Source organism: Corvus kubaryi, unplaced genomic scaffold, assembly GCF_017639235.1.
Source record: "Corvus kubaryi isolate FWS band 111438036 unplaced genomic scaffold, C.kubaryi_AGA036_p1.0 37308, whole genome shotgun sequence".
Taxonomy (NCBI): Eukaryota; Metazoa; Chordata; class Aves; order Passeriformes; family Corvidae; genus Corvus; species Corvus kubaryi.
The window spans coordinates 22,060,077-22,082,789 of NW_024581096.1; the positions used below are offsets into that span (position 1 = coordinate 22,060,077).

The 22,713-nt window shown below is 42.2% G+C and overlaps 2 protein-coding genes across 4 annotated transcripts in view; one reads left to right on the forward strand and one right to left on the reverse strand.

Annotated features, from left to right (window-relative positions):
- The window catches only part of SERINC5 (serine incorporator 5), a 50,127-nt gene extending 35,720 nt beyond the window's left edge, over positions 1-14,407 (forward strand). For all 3 annotated transcript variants that reach the window (XM_042028846.1, XM_042028847.1, XM_042028848.1), the window contains exons 8-12: positions 1,714-1,840; positions 3,445-3,511; positions 6,690-6,729; positions 7,413-7,560; positions 7,824-14,407. In XM_042028846.1, coding sequence (XP_041884780.1) covers positions 1,714-1,840; positions 3,445-3,511; positions 6,690-6,729; positions 7,413-7,560; positions 7,824-7,971 — 530 coding nt within the window. In that variant the 3' untranslated portion in view covers positions 7,972-14,407. The remainder of the gene's footprint in view (positions 1-1,713; positions 1,841-3,444; positions 3,512-6,689; positions 6,730-7,412; positions 7,561-7,823) is intronic.
- Positions 14,408-17,876: 3,469 nt separating this feature from the next.
- Positions 17,877-22,713, reverse strand: part of THBS4 (thrombospondin 4) — a 40,647-nt gene continuing 35,810 nt past the window's right edge. The window contains exons 20-22 of the mRNA XM_042028845.1: positions 22,260-22,432; positions 20,013-20,152; positions 17,877-18,106 (exon numbers count right to left, since the gene is read on the reverse strand). Of these exons, the coding sequence (XP_041884779.1) occupies positions 18,045-18,106; positions 20,013-20,152; positions 22,260-22,432 (375 nt within the window). The 3' untranslated portion in view covers positions 17,877-18,044. The remainder of the gene's footprint in view (positions 18,107-20,012; positions 20,153-22,259; positions 22,433-22,713) is intronic.

Here is a 22,713-nt window from a genome sequence, read left to right on the forward strand (position 1 = left end):
AGAACTTTAGCAGTGTTTTGAATTAATATGGAGTTGAATTTAGAAGGCTTCTGAGTTACTCAAAAGTCTTGACACAGTGTAAAATGAAAAAGAAGGGGAAGAAAGTGATATGTGGAATTAAATCATTTGCCTTGTGTTGCTTCATGCCTGTCACAGACAAAGTCTTCAGCAGTTATGTAAATGTTCTGATTCCTCTTGTATGTATTGCAAGTGTAGTTATTGCATTTGTTAGAGTATGCATCAAGCACACTCTTAGATCTCCTTGTCTTCCCGTGCCTGAGAATTTTCATGGTTGTCATCTGCTCTCAGAGATGCTCCTTCCTCCCCGTCCATGTGATAAGGACTCCACGTTTGCCTGTCATCTTTCACAGTGGCGTGTGCCTGACAATGTGCGAGGTGCTGGCACTTATTATGGTGTCCCAGGCCTTGTCACTCAGGTTTGCCATGAACTTACCTAATATTGACTCATTTGTCAAGGAGGGATTTCCAAATTGGACATCTTGCATACAAGGCCTGAAGAAAATGCAAGTTACAAGTATTTGCCACACCCTTTAAGAGTTGGATATGTATTTAGAAGGAATGAGCAAACAAAAAGTGATGTCTCTTGAATCTGTGCTAATTACAGCCTGCCTTAGCTTTATGGTGCCAGAATTGGTAAAACACCTGCCAAGCAGTGGACCTGCCTGTCTGCAGACATGTCCTTAATGGACACAGGTGGGGGAATCTGTGCATCTCTGGCCAAGGTGTTCCATAAAGGCTGGTCATCCTTTTTTTCGCTCTCACCTCAGTGCTGTCCCTGCTGTGTGCTGATAAAGCTGTTTGTGCAGGCCATACAAAGTCCTCTCCCACTGGGTCAGGGGACTGACTTTGAGTTTATTTTTAACCTGGATGTAGTCTTTGCTGCATTCTTCCCTCTGCCCGTACAAACAGTTGTGCTGCCTCAATAGGGATACATTGTGGTTGCTGGAAGGAAAAAGGAGATGTCTTAAGTAGCATTGACTCAAAAAGCTCTTGATTTGATATAAGGTACAGCTGTCATTTCTTGCTTTGGGGTGATGCTGCAGGCTACTCTATGCCTTGCCTTGACTCCAGGGAGATAATAAAAAGCCAGATGCAACTTGGAACATCAAGGACTGAATTGGTTTCATTTCAGGGACCTAGAAGAAGAATTTGCTTACATGCCAAGATGAAAATCTGCCTGTAACTGGTGCATCTTTTTTTCCTTGGTCTTCTGTGTGTCAGTCTGAGAACAGGGCAACTACCGACTGCCTTTCTTAACTGTGTATGGATTTCATAGTTGTCCTCAAGGCACCCTTGCTGTGAAAGAAATTTCTGGTCTGAGGTCTGTACTATCTTGGTCTTACATGGTTTTGTAGCCTTGGGTGAAGTGCTGGCAGACTTCCAAATTCTTATTTCTTAGTTCACAAAACAGGGCTTTTTTTTCCTTGTTTGTCTGTTGTGGTCAAACAGGAAATTTTAGCACCCTACTGAGTTGCATTTTTTGTTTTGCCTGAAACACAGAGTCTGCCAGGTCAGATTTACCAATTTTTCCCTATGATCTTTCTAAAAGATAGACAGAAACAAGTGAAATTTACCTGCCTACTCTTGCATAGTAAAAATATTTCAATGAAAGCCTTTAGTCTGAAGATTACTTTAAAATGCAATGAAATGAGCTCTGCAAACTGTTCTTTTTGTTTGTTCTGTTTTGTGAAGTCCTGGATGAAAACAACCAGAATATCACAATCTGTGTCCCTGAATTCAGTCAAGGCCTGCACAGAGATGAAAACCTGGTTACTGGCTTGGGTACTACGATTCTGTTTGGCTGCATTTTATATTCTTGGTAAGTCTAGGAGTTTGCAGCTACCTTTCTGTAAATGCAATGTTGTGGTCCAGACAGTGAAGGCTTACAGCAGGCCGCATGCAAAGTCACAGAGAGGTGTGAAATAGAGCTGAGCTGGAAGGTTTGTATTGTCCTCAGCTTCAGAATTTTAGAAGTTTCAGCTAAAAATATTCAACAAGATAATACAACTTTTGAAACAAATACATCTCGTTAGAATCAAATCATTAGATCAAATTTAGATCTAGAGGCAGAGGGGAAAAAAAATCCACCTGTCCATGATCCCAAATAATCTCGAGGTCAAACTCTAAAACTCCATACAGTTACATTCACCTGAAAAATCTGTCTGAAATTTTTGTAGCCTCCTGGCAGAGGCTATGACTGCCTTGAGAGTCTTTAAAACAAACAAACTCTTTGGGACGCTTTAAGGCTTCCTTTGAACAAATGATGAGCACAGTATTGCCATCAGGATTTGCCATTGATCTGCTTTAAAAAAACCCTTCTTGTGCTCGTTATGCTCACCTTTGATGCTCGCCTTGTCTTATTGCAGCTCATTTCAATAAATGAAGTCATGCTCTGGGACAGGGAGTTGCTGGTGATTGAAAGCTAGTGTGTCACTTGTTTTGGCTGTGCAGCTTGCCAGGAGACAGCACTGCCTGTCTGCTGCAGGTTTTTGAGATGGTTCTGCTTCTGATTCAGTCCACTTCAAAATTCACATACAGAAACCCCTTCATATTTTTGTGAAGTGTAAACAAGAGACTTATTCTTCTGTTTATCAAATATACATGTGTTCCATTTTGTTCTGATACAAAATATATAGATATGGATATCATGGATCTAGTTCACATTAGAAGGGCATTTCCAGTGCTTCAGGGAGGTGTTTCAGGACACAGACATGTAGCCTGCCACTGAAGTGTACCATGTAGCTGGGGAGGTAAGAACACTTTCAAGGGAAGTGTTTTGAGGCATTGCTTACCAAGGCTCAGTGTGTACCCCAAAGCCTTCCTATGGGTAATGGGAAGTTTGCATTTCACGTCCTAAAGGAGCAGGACTGGTCAAGAAGTTTTTCCTGTAAGAAGAAACTAGAAGGGGTTCCCCCCAGATAACTACAGTCATGCAAGAAAGTAATTTCTAGGAACTGGTACACTGACAACAGTTGCTGGTAATTTACTTTTGAAAACTGACTGCTGCCAGAGACCTGTGAGTTCGCTGGCAAAGCCTTTACGGAAGTGCTGAGCCAAAGTGATGGCTGTGAACTGAGTATGAAAGCATTGGTTGTGCACAGCAGGGGAGATCTCTTCTGACTTGCAAATTGGAGCACTTAGATTTTGCTGCTGTCAGATGGTGGTGAATTCATCACCTTTCAGGAGTGACCTACTTTTGAGCCCATGATTCAGTCTGAGCTGGGCAGTGGCCATCTGCCAGGCTGGTTTATACATAGTGCAGGACAAACTTTTCACATACCTAGTGCTTGATGATAGCATCCAGGCAAATGCTTAGCTGAGACATGGGAGTAGACTGCTTATGTTTGCTGTGATGTTGAAGAGTTACCCTGTTGGGGTTATAGTTATGCCCAGGGGTTTGACGCTATCTTCTTTTCCTCCTAGTTTGACCTCAACAACACGTGCAAGCTCAGAGGCACTGAGAGGAATATATGCAACAGCTGAAACCGAAGTGAGTTCTTGCTTCTTGCCACAGGATTTTTGTGCAGATTTTCTCCCATGCTTTTATTTCTGTTGTCTTTGGTGGCTAGTAATCTGAAAACAGAAGCTAGTCTTGATAGTATGTATGCCATGTGCCTCTGGGTAAGGACTCATCAGAACATTTGTCCACATTGGCCCTTCTGTAGGTCTTGCTGGTCCTGTGGAGGTGCCTTTATGTACTGAAATAACTTGTTGCTCTTAAAGTTCATTCAGCATCCTGCAGACTTCCTGTAAATCTTGTGTTCCACATGAGCTCATGTCCTCTTACTTAAGGGAAAAGTGTGTTGGAAAGCTACCAGAAGAAAAAGTGGAAGGCATTCTTGAACATTTTCAGTCCTGGTTGCCTTTGTTCTCATAGCAACTATGATCCCAAATTCTTATCTCTTATTTTTATTTCCATACATAAGTATTTCCTTTCTTTTTGCCTATGGTTTCATCTCTGATCGTATTTCTTGTCCCTGTTTCAGCTGTTCAAGTTTCTTCATTCCACCTGCCTGTTTCTGTGGCTTCCTTGTTCTGGGAACACCCAGAAAACTCTGGGAAATGAGTGGGGTTTTGCTGAGTAACAGTTTCCCCTTGCTTAGGCTTGCTAATGATGCTTTTCAGATACATGTGTGTGTTTGGAAGATGAGTCTCCATCCCTAGCTGTCTCTGCATTGGTGTTAACTTGCATCTGCAATTTTAGCTTCTGATTCACAAGTCTTTAATCAGAGTGCTTGTGAGAGTTCAAAAACACAGAGCTATCTTCTGAGGCCTTTGGTGTTTGCAGTAGCTGGGCATAGGGAAGGAAGACACGTTTCAGTGCCAGGGTGCCAGGAGCGCTTCCCTATGGCAGGATTCTGCAGCTGGACAGGGCACCAGTTCCAGCCCAGCCCTCGCAGCCAGCTGGGCATGGCACACCGAGACCTGGCGTGGCCTGTCTCAGGCAGGTCCAGATGGGGCCTGTGCCTTCCCACGCTGTGCTGAGGGACAGGATGGGGAGCACTGGAGAGGAAACAGCTGCCCTTCATGCCCCTGCACCTCCTCTGCCAGCCTTGCACTGTAGGAGGCCTGTACCAGAGGTGTGGGTTCTGTGCCCTGTGGAGGAGCAGCGGGAAGGCTGGGGACTTCTGGCACGGTGTGTATTTGGGATGTGGCCCCTCACTGGGAAGGTCCATCTCATCAGCCACAGTACTTGCCCGCTGGATTAGTTCTGGACTGTTGGGTTTTAAAGAGTGTACTAGAGCCACTGAATGTACATATAAAGAAATGACTGGTAAAGAGCAACTAATAGCACTCTGATTGCCTTCCCTGTGCCAAAGGGCCTTTGCCTCCCAGCCCAGAGAGGGTCTGTCAACTGTGCTGGAGTTTTAGGGGTTAGGGGCGTGTATGCCAGCATTGCTAATGTCATCACTCTGTGCCAGGAGTTAATTACAACTGGTTAAAATGTTGAAGGGAACCCAGTGCTTGCTTCAGAATGTGAGTGCAGCCTCAGGGTAATTCAAGCTGGCACTTCAGGTGAGGCTTGGCACAACAAGAGTAGAAAGAGGTAGAGAATAAGGGTTTTTTAAGTAGTTTTATCTAAACTCTCAGACAGTCTTTTGAAACAGAGTGAGCTTTTTGGCTATTCCTGACTTTATGAACCCAGTGAGTACAGGTAGTCATTGATATGCAGGGTAAACCTGCTACTTGATGTTTCTGCTGGACACTTTACGTTAAAGACCTACTGTCTGTGAAAACATGCAACCAGCCCCTGTAAGAGGGCAGAAGCTAAAAGATAAAGTTTAGAAGTGCAAAGCATAAATATTTATTCATGTGTATGTGGTGTCCCAACAAAGCTGGGGCACCCCAAATGTGGTTTTACACAGGGATCTTCTACCCTTTAGGGATTCAGGTGCAGTGTGATTTGGCTGATCACTAGCACCCACATCATCATTATTAATCATAATAAAACTTTGCAAAGCAACTATTTCTGCAGCAGTCTTGCTGCTTGTCTGTTGATCCAGACATCCTTTAAATCAGTCTTGAGATAGTTACTTATCTATGATGCTGATACGGTTTCAAAGGTGTTTTAGACACTCTAGGATGCTGGCCTTACGTGGGCTGTCCAGGGCCATGTTTTATCCTTCATGGACAGCTCTAAGTTTCCAAGAAGCAAAGTCCATATTTCCAGGACTGGGCTCTCCTTTAGTTTGTTTTACTTAAACATGAACAATACCAAAGTCTCCAGTAAAATTCCAGTGCCTCATTACATTGCACAGTATACTGTGATATAAATAACATATAAATATACAAAGTTAATGCACTTTCATATTATAAAGACTGACTGATGTGATAGTTAGGGAAGTGAATTTTCCTAACAGAGTTCATTGTCTTAATCAGACCACAAGCAAAATAAATCCCAGAGAAGGTTATTATCAGTAGAAATAATGTTGGTGATGCACTACAGAAAGTGCTGACTTTTACTGTATTCTGGTGCAAGAAATATACTTAAAATTTATTTATTTAATAGATGGTCAACACCTTTTCTCCATTTATGTTACCATTCAACACAAGAAGTGTCAATTTTAGCTTTTCTTTATCCATCAGGTTAAAAAAAAAAAGGAAATCTTCATTTAAATAAAACAGTAGAACCAGGTTTCTGCTTTTACTCCTTCTGCTTGTGCTCATTCTAGCTGCATTTCAGCAAAATCTTGCAAAGATAAGTATATTTCAGACTTACACTGGTACAGTTGTGATTTCCAACCCATGCATCAGAGCTTTGAAAGTTCCTTATACTTTCATCTTAGTACAGAAATGTCCTAAAGAGCTCTTATATGCAGATCTAAATAGGTAAGTCCCCTAAATATGAATGTTCTTTAGTGTAGCTTTTCCATTTTGTCATAAGTATTTGCATCTGCGTTGTACCTAGAGTTATGTAAAGTGGCTAGAGTAATTTTTAAAGACTGGCTCATTTCTTCAAATTTACTGAGCACAATTTTCCAAAGCTTGGAAACTGCTGTTACGAGCTACTGGGCAAATTCTAATTTGAGTTTGGTGCTGGTTGGAAATACAAACCAGACTTTTCTAAATTAGTGTCTGTATCTTAGGCATAACAGACCTTCCTTCCTCAACTGTTCTGCTTTGCTGTAGCACAGGTTCTTACCCTCTTCCTGTTGTCTGTTCCACAGGTAGCTCGTTGCTGCTTTTGCTGTGTACCCGATGGAGATGGTAATTATGTTTTCACTGCACAATTTACCTTATTTGTGGCTTTTGGACCAAACCCAAGAGAGTAAGGACACAGCTGTGGATGGAGAGCTGCTCGTACCCTCCTTCAATAGAGTACTGAAAGCAAACTGAAGCAGATGAAGTGCTCCAAATTAGGCTACAGAGGGAAGCAAGGGATGTCACAACACCATTTTAAAAATACTAGGCTAGTTAATAATTCTTTAAAGTACGTTTCATTACTGTAACATACAAAGAGTAATCTCTGGTTTTTTGCATGCCTCTGTGTGTAACTGGCTGCTGGACTTCTGGCTCAGCAGCTCTGCAGGGACTGCAGTTCAGGAGTGAGATAGGAAGGGAGTGTCCTGTTTGCAGGTACAATCAGAATTATCAGCTTGGTCTTGCCAGAAAAATATTAACAGGTAGAGCAGTTTAAATGCTCTCAATGCTCAAAATCTACTCAGCAAGCCAGGAAGCTAATACAGGGCAGGATTTCAGTGTTAGTCCAGTTTTTGGCTCAGGGTTTAGGCCCATGCTCTGAGGACAAGGAAATGTTCAGGCGTTACTCTGTGTCAATCACGCATTCCCAAATCACACCGTAGATGTTCTCCTGTGTTCTTTGTGAAGCCAGCTGCTGTTTTCAGTTCTCATTACATTTGCAAAATTTTCTTGTTTCCTGTATCTTACAGCTGATGCTGAAGAGCATGTTGAGAAAAGGGGAGGCCAGACTGTGGTTTACGACGAGAAGAAGGGCACAGTGTACAGTTATGCCTACTTCCACTTTGTTTTCTTCCTGGCTTCTCTCTATGTGATGATGACAGTAACTCACTGGTTCCAGTAAGTGTATTTCTTTAATGCTGAGAAATTAACATCTCTCTCTGTTGAGAGGGAAGATGTGAACGGGAAGTTCTGCTGTTTGGGTGTTTCCTACCCTTATGGTAGAAGTTTGAAGAGACATTACAAGTCTTTCTTGGGCATTCTTGAGCAAGATCTTGCGCTATAAAGGGCTGCTCTCTCTTGCTTCCTTCTATGGGTTAACCTAGTTAAAGTCTTTTGTTTATTGCTGAAGTTCATTCCATTTTTTTTTTCCCCTATAACAGTTATGAAAGTGCTCAGATTGAAAAATTCTTCACTGGAACCTGGTCTATCTTCTGGATTAAGATGGTCTCCTGTTGGATTTGTGTTGGTCTATACTTATGGACTCTTATTGCTCCACTCTGTTGCCCAACCAGAGAGTTCTCAGTGTGAACAGTCAAAAGTTTTAAGTTTTTCTCTTTTTTTTTTTTTTTTTTTTTGAATGAGGAAACACCTTTTACCCACTTATCATAATGTACCAGTTACTACCTTTTTAGTCAGACTAAACAAATGATTGCAGACTTTTTTTACCATTTTTTATTATCATGAGCAAGCATTGCCTAAGGGTACAAACCCATTTTGAAACTTTACAATGCTTATGTGTGGTGTGTATAAAACACAGTTGTTGCATAAACTGGAATAAGTGAAATGCTTTTCAAATAACTGACAATCCTTCTCTGGCTTCATTGACAAGAAAAGAAAAAATCATGGTGCAGATGGTATCTTCTTACTCCCCATGAATGTTTGGTATCTTGTAGCAAATATGGATTCATTCCTTTTTATACTCTTTCATTAACTGTTTCTTTTACAGTTTGCAGTGGTGATTTGGACTGCTGTTTTGTACAGCATATAATTCTTGTAAGTAGTATCCAGATAATTTTTTTCCAAAAACCTATCTAAATAATTCTGTAGAAATAAGAGAATATATGAGAATTTGACTGCCAAAGGATCTACTAAAAATTGTTTATCTAAGTATTAAATATATTAAGTTATTTTATACCTGGATTGAGAAAGGAGTGTATCAATGATAGTAAAGTATTTATTCTATTATTACTTTAAAGGCACCTGGATATTTTATGCAATTCAGATTTAGCCCAGTTAATAACTGAAGGGGAGTTCTACACACAAATTCTCAAACTGAATTTTGTCCAATTTTGCTTTGCCAGGTTACTCAAAAGTTGAGTGTACTGCATGGGGATGTAAGAAAAGGTACATTCTTTATTCACAATGTTTGCTGTTGAGAAGATGATAGTTAAGGGAGCACTGCCAGTTGCTGTTAAATTTAAAAGTGGGGTGCTTGTTTACTTTTCTACCCTGCTGTTTCAGCTTGTATCTAAAGATCTCCCAGGATCTTCAGTTCTGTTTCCATGACTAATTTTTTAATATTTTAGATGCATTGATGGTCAGAAGAGGACTATAGTGTGTTGTCATCTTTTCTGCTTGTGTGTTGGCTGGAAAGTATTTTTTCTAACTGCTATATTTTTATATTCCTCTGTTGATACTAGTTTTGCTGTTGGGATGGGACTTAACCGATCAATATATTAATGGAGACAGTTCTTTTGTAGGACTCCTATTCCAAGCACTGGAGTAAGCAGTCAGAAAAGCAAAACCAGAAGACACAAATATAGCAAGCAGCTGCCTTAGTACAAATGACTTGACAATATTAAATACTACCTTGTCACCTTTTTTTTTTTAATTTAAGCAGATGATTTGGTGGTAGAACAACAGCTCAAATGCCCTGAATGCTGAATAAGGTTGAAGCCACATAGTTATCTACATTCTGGTGGGATGAATTTATGGCTTAAGCTAGTCCTGGTGTTTTTTGTCTTCTCTCTCTTGACATATATATTCACACACATGCACAGTGTGAAATATCAACCAATTTAGCAGGTCTTTTTTAAAAAATGTGATTGAGCCTTAAATCTTCATCCACTGCTTTCTGCAAAACTGAGAAAAGCACAACACAGAGGCCAATGTGTTGGCCAAAACATTTGCATGCCTTAGTTGTTCTGTTGCAATAATTAATGGCTAATGCCCACCTGGTAAGTAATCTTAACATCTCGGATCTCAGTTCTGGTCCTGCTTTCATTACCATTTTTAGCTGCCTTGTTGCTATGGTATCCCAGGGCTTCTGTCCTGCTTGGAGCTTTCCAGGGATGTGATCTTCCCCACCCTGTGCACTCTTACCTAAAACAAAATCTTCAGGTCTGAAGTCCTCTCTACTTACACCACCTATTCCACCGATTAGAGCCTCAAAATACATCTGTCCTGAGATCTGAGGGAAGGAGGAGTCTGTCCAGCAGTGACTGCCCTGGCGTTCTTCTTGTTTGCATCAAGAGTTAAAAATAGCAGTTGAATCTGGGCTTTGACACTGAGTTACAAAAGCAACAAATAGCTCTGGACAGGGAGGCAGGTTTTTCTCTTTCCCTTTGCTTCTGCTGGGAGGTTTTGATCCTGCCAAGAGGTCTGCTAGCATGGGGACCTGTCAGGACACTTCTGCCTGCATTTGGAGTCTCACTACACAGACACTTCTGCATCTGAAAAAGGCCTTTATAAATGCTTTTTCAATCCAGAAGCATTTATCTGTCCAACCTCTAAGATAAGAGCTTAGGGGCTGTGCAATGATGACTAACAGTTGTCCCACCTAACTCGTAGTAGCAATTCTGACAAACAATTTTGATCCAGTGCTATAGTTGTGTGCTGCAACTGCGATAGTCCAGGCTCTTGATTCTGCCTTGCCTGGTCCTAACAGGCCTGCAAGATTGCCTTCTAGTGCCATATATGTTGTACTATGAGAAACGAAGCTTTTTTCCCCTAAATTAGTCATGTGTTTGTAACAGAACAATTGGGGAAAGGAGCTTTATGGAAGAAGGCATGCACTATGTCAAGTTATAAGGCAGGGAATGGTACCTGCTGTCTGGTGCTGATAGTAGGCATCCTGGTCACAAATGTGGCCCTTTGATGTTCCTGTTTACAAAAACACTTATTTTATGCAGTATTGCATCAGGACTTTCTGCACCTCCTTGTGCCCTTTTTAATATAATTTGTTTTAGGGAAATAGGTTTTGCACAGAGGAAACAAGGCTGTAAATGAAAGTCCACAGTGAGGCATGAGTCCATTCTTCTTACACAGCACTTCCCTCACTGGTTTGCTCCTCCATCCTTCCCTACTACCGGCTATCAACCTAAAGCATCTAGATCTGCAGGTATACATAGAGTGGGAATAGGGCAGTGCCTGTTTACACAGTTTTGTCTACTTCTGAGCAAATCTTCGGGGGAAAACCCCCAAAATAAATAACTTCAAGGGCCTCTGGGTCCACGGTGCCCCAGATCCAGCTGTGGACTTCCAGGCCTTTCTAAGGAATCAGTAACTAGTGGCACCTGGGTGTGCAAAGACTAGTTCCTCACCAAGACAAGGCTTCCTGCTGGCCAGGCAAACATTACAGCCTTAGCATTCTGTGTAAAATCTGTACTGTGAACTTCCATGTGCAACTACCTAATAAAATCCTCGGCTCGGGTCAAGGAATCAAATTCCCAGCCCATAGATTCCAAACAGTTCATGCAAATGGGCTTTTAAAAAAAAAACTTTTTAAGAAGTGCCTTCATACCTACTGCTGTGATAACTATTAATTCAGGTGGCACTAGAACTGGAAAACCTGGACTGAGCCTGTGACTGGGTGATGCTGCCTTGTACGTTACACCAGTGTGTACAGGGCACAATCAGACCCAGAGTGCGTGTGGAAGACCAAACAATCTGTGCTTGACAAACCTTTGGGGATAAGACTGCTTCAGGTATTACTGTGCAGTGGGAAATTAAGTGGGAAAACTCACAAGTAGCCTGATGCTTTTGTAAATAAAAGAGTAGTTTTACATTTAAGCTGTAAACAGTTAACTTTCTCTCCCTATAGCTGAAAGTGTGGGTGACTGTCTGCTGAGGCAGTTCACTGCACAGTCTCTATCCTGCCTTGTGCCATGTTGTTCATTGAATTTGTTTCCAGACGTAAGTGGTGCAGCATGTCTGGCTCCTAGTGGGTTTGGGCTGTGTGAAGTGAGGAAGCTTATAAAGACATCAAGACCAGAGAACACGTCCTATACTAAATTTCCTCCATTTAAATTTGAACTAATGCTATCATTTAATGGACTCTTGGAGGAACACAGTGTTGGCAGAAGTTCTGCTGGGAAGGTGAAGCAATTTTGTTGGCTTTTTTCTACTTTTTCAAATTTGCTATCATAAAGATTATTTGGGACCTCACTGCTGCACTGTCGTCTGAGACTGGAACAATTGTACTTTTCCTCGTGAAGGCAACCAAGAGCCACAGTCCTGAATGGTTCTTGTTTGGGGTAAAATAAGTGGGACAGAGTCAGAGAGCAAGTGTCTGAATCCAAGTAACTGGACTAAAAAATGAAACGATAGAACTTTACTAGGAATGTGTGGAAAGCAGGTGGATATGCTTGTTTGCTGTTTGCCACATAGTTCCTCAATGTGTGCAGGCAGCCCTTGCAGCTGGATGCCAAGTAAGGAGCTCCACTGCAATCGTACATCAGAGATATTGCATGTTTTTGATACTCTCAGCTTTCTCCTTCAAGCATTCCCATGAGGTTCAAGCAGCTTGTGCGTGCCTAGCTAACATGGTAAATCCTGGCTGGGTTGGGCTGCTTTCCTCTGAAATGCAGAATTCAGTGTTGCCAATGTATGCATAGTTCAGAGAGAGGGTTTGTCCCCTCTCAGAATCATAAACACTGCATGTCTATTTATTTATTTATTTTGTGTTTTAGCACCTTTTTACAAGTCTATAAGCGCTTTGAGATTATAAATTACGCACGCGTAATTGCTTTGTCAGCTACTGCTGCAGCCATTTCTGGGCTAGAACATTGCTATTAATGAAGCAACCATTGCACTCGTGAAAAAACTGATTTTTAACAGTTCTTTGGCTTTGAAAGATGGTGTCAGGAAAATTTGAGTGCTTCAGATAGTGCTGCTTGAACTTTGGCTAGCAGCCCACAGTATCGTGGGCATCTGAGCAAATCAGCAACAAAGTAATCTACAGACTTTTTAAACTGCACTGTAAAGATTTTATAAACTGCTAGGCTTTTCTCCTAAGTAAGTTGATGAAGCAAAATACCACAAGACTGTACCTGTGTGGCTAGATGAGTTGAGATCATCCACAGCTAAAATTTTGCTCTCATCTTTCCTTCTGGGCTTTAGAAGCAATAGAAGTCTTTTGCTTGGAGGCTATATCTTCTTGTTTTATTTGCCTTTTTCTCCTTGGATTTGTTTTTTAAAGGCATTGTAAACCTGGTTCATTCCCAGACAACCTGCTGCCTGCCAAATGGGATGTCTTTGGTGCTAGAAACTAGCAAAGACCACTTTGCCAAGTCTTACTGATCCTTTCCTTTTCATAGCAGGACAACCTGCAGCATTGAAGCAGAGTCAAGGATCATAGTTTTTATAACATGGATTGGTTTTCCTCTGTGAAAACTGCTTCTTTGTTTCCTGTAGTGGCCTACGAGTTCTTGTGGGAGGGAAACACATAATGAACGCCATGACATTTTACGTGTGTTTTCAGTTTTGTAAACAGTAGTTTGAATTCAGTGTTTCACATGACTGTACAAGTGAATGCCAGGGGTCAAGTGCTTAGAAAGCTTTGGCTGTTTCTACTCAGAACAGGCTACATAGCTTGGGAACTGGTATGTCTCTGCGTTTTCTACATCCTCATGGCCCAAGTGCCCCAGGATGGGGATGCAGACACACTGTGCAGAGTTTGAAGCAGCAACTTTGAGAGACTGGCATGATGACTGCTTTCTAATGCCCGAAGAAATTCTGTAGGCTTCAAGTAGGCCTTAAATCCCGTTTGTTTGGAGGTTTTTTATTGAATCTGGATTTGATTTTTCTACACCTGTTCAATAATGTTGTTTTTAAAAAGTTAGAATTTATTTCAGATGTAAGCCAGCTTGCTTCCCTGCTGCCTGCCAGTCTCCAATAGTTCCCAGTGTGTAGCGTACAGAGATTTTCACAGACTTGTTCAGAGCCGCAGTCGTCAGCTTTGAAACCACTCCAGCAGCCTAAAGCTTCTAGGGCTTATGCTCACCAGAGCTTCAGGGTGCAGCAGTGCAGCCATGCTTTTGCCAAACAAGCCTCAGTGTGAAGCCAAGAAGAAAGTGCAAAGCCAAGAATTTTGGAAAACTATGGGGAAATAATGGATCATTTGACATGCCATAGCTTTAGTTTTGCTCTTATCGATACACGTCCAGGTGCTTAGGTGTCCTTTGGACATCCATGCAGACTTAAAGTGAGGAGAATTAACTTCCAGATAAAATAATTCTACTTGTGATATAGAAGCTGAGAAAAGATTTACTAGGAGCATATGGGTTCAGTGTCTGCTTTTTGTTCACCACTGATGTGTGGTGTTCAGTCTCATATATGCCATGTTCAAAAACTGGATGCAAAACAGTCAAAATAGAAACACATTTTCTTAATGGTGAGGGGATTTTAATTAGTCTTTTTCAAGGTTCTTAATATCTCAAGGGAACTTTTTGGTGTGTATGTGTGTTTTTATTTTATTAAGCTGTAGCCCAGTGAAGTGGAAGTTTGCCAGTTTATTTAACTTTTTTGCAAGTGTTGTGGTCTTTAGTAACTGTAACAGTTTGACTTTTAAGGATTGGTAAAGATTCCAGAATTATAAGATCTTACTTGTAAAATAGTCAACAGCTTTGCCTTTATAGCATGTTAATGGTTTTTATGGACACTTCCTTTTGTATACTGAGTGAATGTATTGTTATAGATTTAATGTTTAATGGACCAATAAAATTTTTCTTACATTTGAAATGAATTGTTGTGTTACGTTAAATTTTCAAAGTCAGTTCATTCTTGGAGAAACTTAAAAAATATCTAAATATTTAGATTAGCTATGCAGTTACTGAGCCAGTAAAAGTAAATTGGTTATCTTTTTTGTTCCCTAAATTTGAATGTTGTTTAACCAAAAAATCCTGATCTATGGTATATTAGAGGCCTTCAATGTCCATGTTGTTTTTGTATTTCGCCATTGTGTGATACTGGACGATGACAGATTGCACAGATTTGTCTGTGGCATCTGTTCTGAACAATCCAGCTCCCTGAGACGTTTAAGATACCCTGGCAGTGCAAAGTATCTTCAAGGTCGATGTAGCACTGAAGCCTGTGCAGCTGTTTGAGATGCAGATCTCTGATTTTTAATCTTTTTTCCCTCACCCAGATGGTGGGGTGAGCAGCTGTTGAATTTGACATGCTGAGATCCACACCAGGGAAAGTGCTTTGTCTTCACAGGTGGTGGCTCCTTCCCTCTCACCATCCATGTCCTGCTTCAGCGTGTGCCAGCTGCAGTCTGCCTCCTGTGCCAGAGGGTGACCCCCATGCCAGAGCTGACCAGACCCACACGAGGACACAGTTCCCTGTGGTTTTGAGAAACTGCTGACAAAGCTTCCCAGAGTCAATGGTGGCTGCTACTCCCTGTGTGGCTCCTGGTGCATGAGAGAGCTCTGGTGCATGGAGCTGTGAGGGTGTGTGTTTGGACCTAGGAGCAAGGCAGAGACAGGTTCCTGAGTGGTGCCCAAGGGCTGGGACAGTCAAGTGCCTGTGTTCCACAGCCTCCCACCAGCCTGCCCACCCCTGCCCTCACCCAACACCGCAGCATCCTGTCAGGATGTTCCCTCCTCGCAATTCCAGCCGGATGGTCTTCAGGGAACAGAAGCACTTGAAGTGTGTTTGCCATAGTATTTGCAGCACACAGGAAACAGTTAATCATTGTTGAGAGATTAGATCCTGGTGCAGAAGCTGCAGGACTCTGAACTCCAAAGTAGTTACAGCTGCTGCTCCAGCTGAGTACAGCCCTGCTGTGCAGGTGGTGAGGTCAAGAGCAAGCTACATGTTCAGTTTTAAAGATACGGGATTGCAGCATCTTCACGTGCCAGAGGCCACACATGGAGCTATGTCTGCATTGCACAATAGTCTAGAAAGGGGTCATGGTGCTAGAGAACCTTGTTTAAATGATTTTAAACAGGGACTGCACAATCTCTGATGAGAATGTGAGGCAGAAGGTTTCCCAAGCCCAGACTGTGATCTTCTTGGGGCAAATGTTGTCTGCAACAGCTGGCTTCACTCTTGATCTTGTAGGCTGCCTAGCAGTTGGTGTGTCAGTGTAGCAGACATAGCAAGCTGCAGCATCCTATCATAAGGTCCCAGCAGCACCTCCTGAAATGAAAGTTCTGGCTGTCTGACTTGTAACTTTTGTCTGTGGCTGCCAGCAGAGCAAGCCAGTATGTTTTCTGTCAGGGGAGGTTAGAGGCTCACAGCTTCACAGAGTTTTCTTTGGCAACAGCATGAGAGCCAGAGCCTGCATCTCACCTCCTAGCTTCCAATGGCCATGGACTGGAAGAGAGCCTGGAACCAGGCAAGCTCCATGGTGGTAAGCCAGCTGATAAGGCAAAGGGCCAGGCTGCTCCCTCCCAGCCATTGCAGCAGAAGGAGAGGCTCTGGCTGCAGGCAGGAGGGCTGAGCAGAGCTTTGGAGCCTGGCAAGTTTTTGAAGGCCAAGTGCAATCGTGTTTTCTCATGGAGCTGGTGTGTGCTGCAGACAGGTCAGGGTGGGCCAGGCCTGTTGCATCCACTGTGAGGAGACCACTTGTGCAAAATGTGAGCACTGCAGGACCCATGTGTTCTGCACTGGTGGTGTGTGTGAGCGTAGCAACTGCCTTCTGCCCGGGCTGTGCCCAGACCATTCAGAGAGGATTTCTGCACGGAGAAAGGGCTCCTTCTGGTGAAATGTAAATGTATGATAAGGAAGATGTAAATTTGTTTCACAGTGTGTTCTCCTTCCTAAGTGAACAATACTGCAGTTTTAGCCCATGTTCAGCTAGAAAAACACTTTTTTTATCATCTTGTAGGCGTAATTTGACAATGCTGTCTGTGTTGCTCCAAAGTAAATAGCTTTTCAGTCCTCAGACATCTGGTGAGTGGTTGGGTTTAGTGATGCCAAGGGGAAAGGAGGACTGAAACTGGAGGACTTTTCATCATCAAGCACTGAACCAAAGGAACACTCCTGCATCATGCTTTTTGTAGTGGGACTCTGGGGTCCCTCATGGGACAGCTCCTAGGACCATCCTGCTTCCAGAAACTTTGGAAATGGTAGACAAGCCCATGGGAAAATTCTGCCAGTAGTCAAAGCCTCTGATAGCTTGTAATATCCTTAAGGGTATTTTTATTGTACTGAGAACAGGAAACTTTTTTTTGTTGTTGTTTCATGCTCTCACCTGATAATTTAACTCAGCATTCCCCCTGTATCCGTGTACTGGGAAAGAGCTAGGAATGTTCATTTTCCCAGGGCTACTTCTGATTTTAAAGCTCTCAATGTATTCCCTCCCTTTGTATTTCTTCCTCCCCCATCCCCACAGGCTGAAGTGCCGTTTCCCAATGTCCTTTTAAAAGTAACTATCCTATAGTTATTTTAAAAGTATATAGTTATTTTTAAAGTAACTATCCTATCTATTCAACAGTCCTTGGAGCTTGTCATCCCTCCCTTCCTAGCTCCATTTTGAAAAACAATGTAGTAAAAATGCACACTGTATTAATAGCTTTCTGCGCTTCAAATTAGTGCACTATGATACAGTTTCTTTTGGCTTTTTGTTTCCAGTCCTTTCCTAATGGTTACTAATGCTTAAAACAATGTTTTGGGGTTTTAGTTTGGTGACTTTGCATAATATTACAGTACCTGCCTAGAGAGCTCGGCTCTGGCGACAGGTCAAAGCCTGGCTTTGTGCGTGTGAAAGGATTATTTTATCTAGGTGATTCTGCATTTATTATCTCTTAGTCTTTTTGTTTTAGTCACATGCAAGTCGTAAGATGTGACTACAATGCTCTGCTGTCAGCTTTTTTGCTTTTCTAGGATGTGATAGTGTTACTCACAGTTTTTGCAAGTGGGAGGGCAGGGAGGTCTAATACAGTGCTTAAGAGGAGGTGTGCCAAAAGTAACAGTGTCCAAAGGCCTTAAACTGTCCTAAAGGAGATGCAGCCTATTCCTAGGAGGACTGGAAAGGTACTACTTGGCTCAGCCAAACAGCTCTGAACGACTTAATTACCAGATGCAACCTGTTGTTTATAACACATTCAAGGTAGAGAAAATTTCACTGTCTTCCCCACCGTTTAATTATGAATCCAAAAATGCAGTAGAGTAAAACTTTTCCTGAGAGTGTTTTAAGCAAGTTGTCACTCCATTTACATGCTGCCCTCTAGATTTGAGGGCATATTTGAAAACAAGTGAGGTCCAAGTCTGTTTTGTCTCCTTTTTGTTTTCACTTTTATACAAAAAAATAGTCTGACATTGTTCTCATTGATGTGACTAAGCTGCGGTGTGCACTCTGACAACAACAATCATATAAGGATTTAAAAGATATTGTTTTACTGTTTGCAATAGCAATGTTAGTTTGCTTTTACTTTTTAAATATCCCCAACGCCAAATTGCTGCGCTTGAAATTCTTGAAAGTCCTCTGGGATGGTGTCTGAAAACAGGAAAATATGAAAAAGTTTAGTCTCTTCTGACAAAATTAAGGAGCACTTCAATTACCAGCCTACTCTCTTTTTACGTAACATGCTTCTCTTTTGTTTACACAGTAAGACTGAACAGGGAATGTTTTCAGTTTGAGCTGTATACCACAGAAAAACACGAAGAGGCTAACAAGACAGTGAGTGCTACAGTGCCAGCCTACAAGGGAGTACTATCTATCTTCAAATTACATATCTCTGAAAACTTTGTGGCTTGCACTCTTAAATTTTTATCAATAAATGCTGACCAGAAAGGCAAGAGAAGTGGTTGTCTTGCTCTGCCTGCCAGACACATTTTTAGTGCCAGCATCTCTATTTCTCATGTATCCTAATTCAACTTCCCTGTGATGGTTTTCCAGGACTCAAGAAGGGACAAAAAGCATTAGGACCAGGACCAATAGCAACCGGCATAAAGACTTGAGGCTTGGGCAAGGGAGCTGGAGATGGATCAATGTCGTAAGAGTAACTACAGTTCTGTTTGAAGTGTTGTTTGCAGTCTGCCTTTGCCAGATCCCAGAACATTTTATCTGGAGAGCCACAGAGCAGCCATAGAGCTAAAGCTGCAGCCAGCAATGGAGCCACAGCAATGAAGCTCAACTGCATGACCTCAACTTTACTTTGATTATTTCCACCCTGATGCAGGAGAGGTAGCTTTAAAGTCATAAAAAGGACGTGCGTATTAACACACACAGTATGTAGAAAAAAGGGGTAAGTCCTTTGCTTTCTGTGGAGCACTTTTTAAAGGCTTGAAATTCTTCATAACGTAGGAACTTGTCTGAAATGAAAACAGATACTGGGGGACTTCAGAGTCTTTCTCAGTGGGTTTCATTGACTTAATGTAGCTCCTGCAGCAAAACCACTTGCCTGCTCTCTGCCATGTAAGCGTGACTCAGTGGCAGCTTTGATACATGCTTTCTGGGAAACCACAATACTGTTGAAAATACTTACCAAGTAATTTTTATTTGTAAGCATTATTGTCTAGAAATTCCCTGTTTAACTGAGACCTCCAAGAGCCAGCCGAAGTGTAGTACTGAGTGTCAAAGTACCAGAGTCCATCAACATAACATGCCACAGAGTGGCCCTGTCCCCTGCAGGCCTGAACTGGGCTTCTCAGATCCACAGAAAGCAGACAAGGAAACTATTCCAACTTGGCTGGGTAATTATTCTCCAAAGGTTGGATGCTGAGAGGAGGGGCAACCCCTTCAGCCCCAGTTCAAGTTACCTGAACTGCTGCTGGGGCAGGAGTACCCTGAAATGATCAGCTTCTGTGTGAGTGATCAAAGTTTGAGTTATTTTACATAGTGGATGATCAGGGCTAAGCTAAAAGGCTCTTGCTCCAAGAGAAGTGAGCCAGCACGCTCCCACAGAATCAGGAGCATTCCTACATGGGAGGAAAGGTATCTTATGATCTTGTCCCCCCACATATAGGACCAGCCAGCAAGTACCCAAGTGACACTGATGCCTGGTGCCTGAGCTCACTGGCTCTCCAGGTGTATTTCACCTTGTATTCAAAGCTCAAGGCATCTACATACATGATGGTGTCAGTGTATTTATTGTGTGTGTACAGCTCTCACAGTCAGCTGGTTTTATGTAACATTCCTAATTCTCTGATGACAGCTATTCCCCTCAGTTGGCACAATCTCGCCAGCAGAGTGACTGCTCTGGGAGGAGCAGCTGTGAGGTGTTAGTTCTTGTCTGGCTGAGCTGCACTGTGCTGCTGGTGTCTGGGGAGGCATTTCACAGCTGTGAATAACTTGCAAAGGAAGGGGAAAGGAAAGGATGCAAAATGGCTTAATCCAACAGCCTTACTACTGGTTCTTCACTTGCTAGTTGTTAGCTAAAATGATGTAAGAGCAAGATTACCATTGCAGCGATATTTCAGGTTGGACCAAATAATGTTTTCCTGAGAGAAGCAGAAAACTCCAAGCCGTCCTCCACGCATCGTGGTGTCTATAGTTACACCAGAGTCTGCCACTAGGTCAGAGCCTTCATAAAATCTTGCCCTTAAGGGAAGCAAACAGAAGCTCTATTAGGTCTTTTCTGTCTGCAACATTCCTGAAAGTAATGTTGTTATCCATGGAGACTCTATTCTTGGGCATGCTATCCTTCCCATCTAGCCCAGGGGAGAAAAAGCAGTAAAGGTAGCCCCTTGACTGTGTAGGCTGGGAACTGGAGCAATGCTACATGCTAGTGAGAGCCAGACAGGGGAGGGTGTTTGGGGGGATTGCTACATATCCTGAAAAAGCCTTGGAATTTTTTTTTTCCTGTAGTCAGTCCGGCTAAGCACTTTAGCTCTTGAAATTTTCCACAGTCGATAGTGATAGGAGAACCAGACTAGATCAGCTGAAGAAGGCCAGATGGATATTGTCTCACATAGTTTGAAGTTTGAAGCTGAACTGTTTTTTAAATAGGAAAAGTTTCAAACAAACCATTGGAATCTTAAATTTGTCTGTGAGATTTCTTTAAAAATGTGAATATGATTAACTCCAGGAACTGTTTTGCTGATCTAGCATCTTCTTTTTAGAAAACCCATCAGCAACTTCCCAAACCGCCCTGTGAAAGCTGCGCCCCACCAGCTGCCCAGTGTGTGCTCGGTATTGAGGGCTTGAGCAGGACCACACTAGAGCCAGCTGAGCTGTTTGTTGCAGCACTGCCCACATCAAGTCCTCAGCCTAGGTAAATGACCTAGAGGATGATGAGCCTAGAGGATAGGATGTGGATGAGGATAGTGCTGACACATTTCTGCATACAAGAAAAGAGCACACGGTGAAGGGAATGAAAGTTCCTGTGTCTTTTCATAAAATAAGGGAAAAAAACCCAAAACAATTCCTGTTATCTTTCTGAGTTTATCTGTAGAATGAACAGAACTTGTTGTCTTGAAAATTTCCATGGGTGAGGCTGGCTCAAGTGACTTTTTCCTAGGCTTCCTTGAAGCCTTGGAAAATCTTTGCTAGACACATAGTGGTCTGTGGCATCTGGCCTAACCAGACCGCAGCGAGAGTGGACAGAGAGCTGACAGAGGCGCACTTTAGGTGTGGCTGCCTTTAAAGGATTCTGTGACCACAGACTTTGCGACCTTTCCCAGTTACAGGGAGCATTAGTTAGGCTGGTGGGAGATACTTCAGCCATAGGAGATGTTTGCTCATGCAGCAGCTTTACAAACTTCTTGGTCTAAACGTAAGTTGCCACCCAAGATCTATTTGCTACTGCCTGGTGGCTAGGGCACAGTAACTGACAGTATAAATGTTCTTTATCAGTTTTAGTGTAAAAGTCAATCACGATCACTCAAATTACCACTGAAGATTATGCTCTGTACCAGAAAAGTGGAATAATTACACCATCAAATTACTGCATCTCAACTGCAGGGTGGTGATTTTCTTGAAGAAAAACTGACTTACCATATTTCTATTCTATTATAAGGTAAAAACCTGAGCTGATTATGCCAGGGCAGTTAGTTTTTTGCATTTTAATGTCAGCCTTGATCTACAAGTATAATTCCTGCTGATTTCTCTGCTGGATGTTGCAGAGTAAAATGTTTCATCCTGAATGGTGATTTTTTTTATATTATTAGCTTTTTTTTCCCCAAAAAAACCAAAGTAAGAATATATAACATGCATTACAAAGCTTTGACAAAATTTCTGATTATATGCTGAGTAATCGCGAATCCATCACATCAGGATAATTACTGATCTTAGCTAGAATCACAACCTCTAAGTGGACAACTTTTATTAATTCTGTTATCCTAGAATACATAAATTCCAACAAAAATATTCTAAAATATCAAAATTAAGAAGATGCGAAATATATTGCTTTTCAATAGCCAGCAGTAGCTTGGAAAACAAGGTACTAAATCCAGAAAAGAGCTCATCAGGGTAAGGCACAGTTAAAAAAGACAGATGGTCCATACAAAGAGGTTTAACTTGGAATTGTCTCTGCTAGGAAAAGAACTGCAGGCAGAATTTCAGAGGTCTAATCTGTTATAAGGCTTCATCAGTGCAAAGCCCAGACATAATACAAATTCTCAGGTTATCATCTGAATCAGGTGTTGAGAAATTACAGTTTAGGCAGACATGTATCTGTACTCACTTTATCTATCCTTTCCTCTCTTACCTGATATAACCAATCTGGGGTCTGTGCTGCAAGAACCAGCGATAGGAGACTTTGTCTTTCCACCCTACATTTCGGGGGTCCTTCCACAGCAGCCTGACCTGATCGTTAGTGTCCCCTGTGTGCCAGAGGGAGTTGCGGAGGTGCTCGCCAGGACCTGTCTTAGATTTCACAGCCTGCAAAAATACAATTTTCCAACACTGACCACATAGAAAAGTCACTTTCAGAAGCCATAGATCTTTTTTTAGTGGGGAACAGGTCTGAAGAAACATCCTCTCCACTGCTAACAAGCCCCTAACTTCTGTTCTACAGCCGCAGACACTGCCTATGTGAACAAAGCGACCAGCTGGGTACCTGGACAAAGGAAAAGGAGGCAATCTGACCAGTCAGGGTCAGAGCACAATCACTGCAGAGACTAAATGCTCCAGCTGATCAGAAAGGCAACATGAAGTTCCTT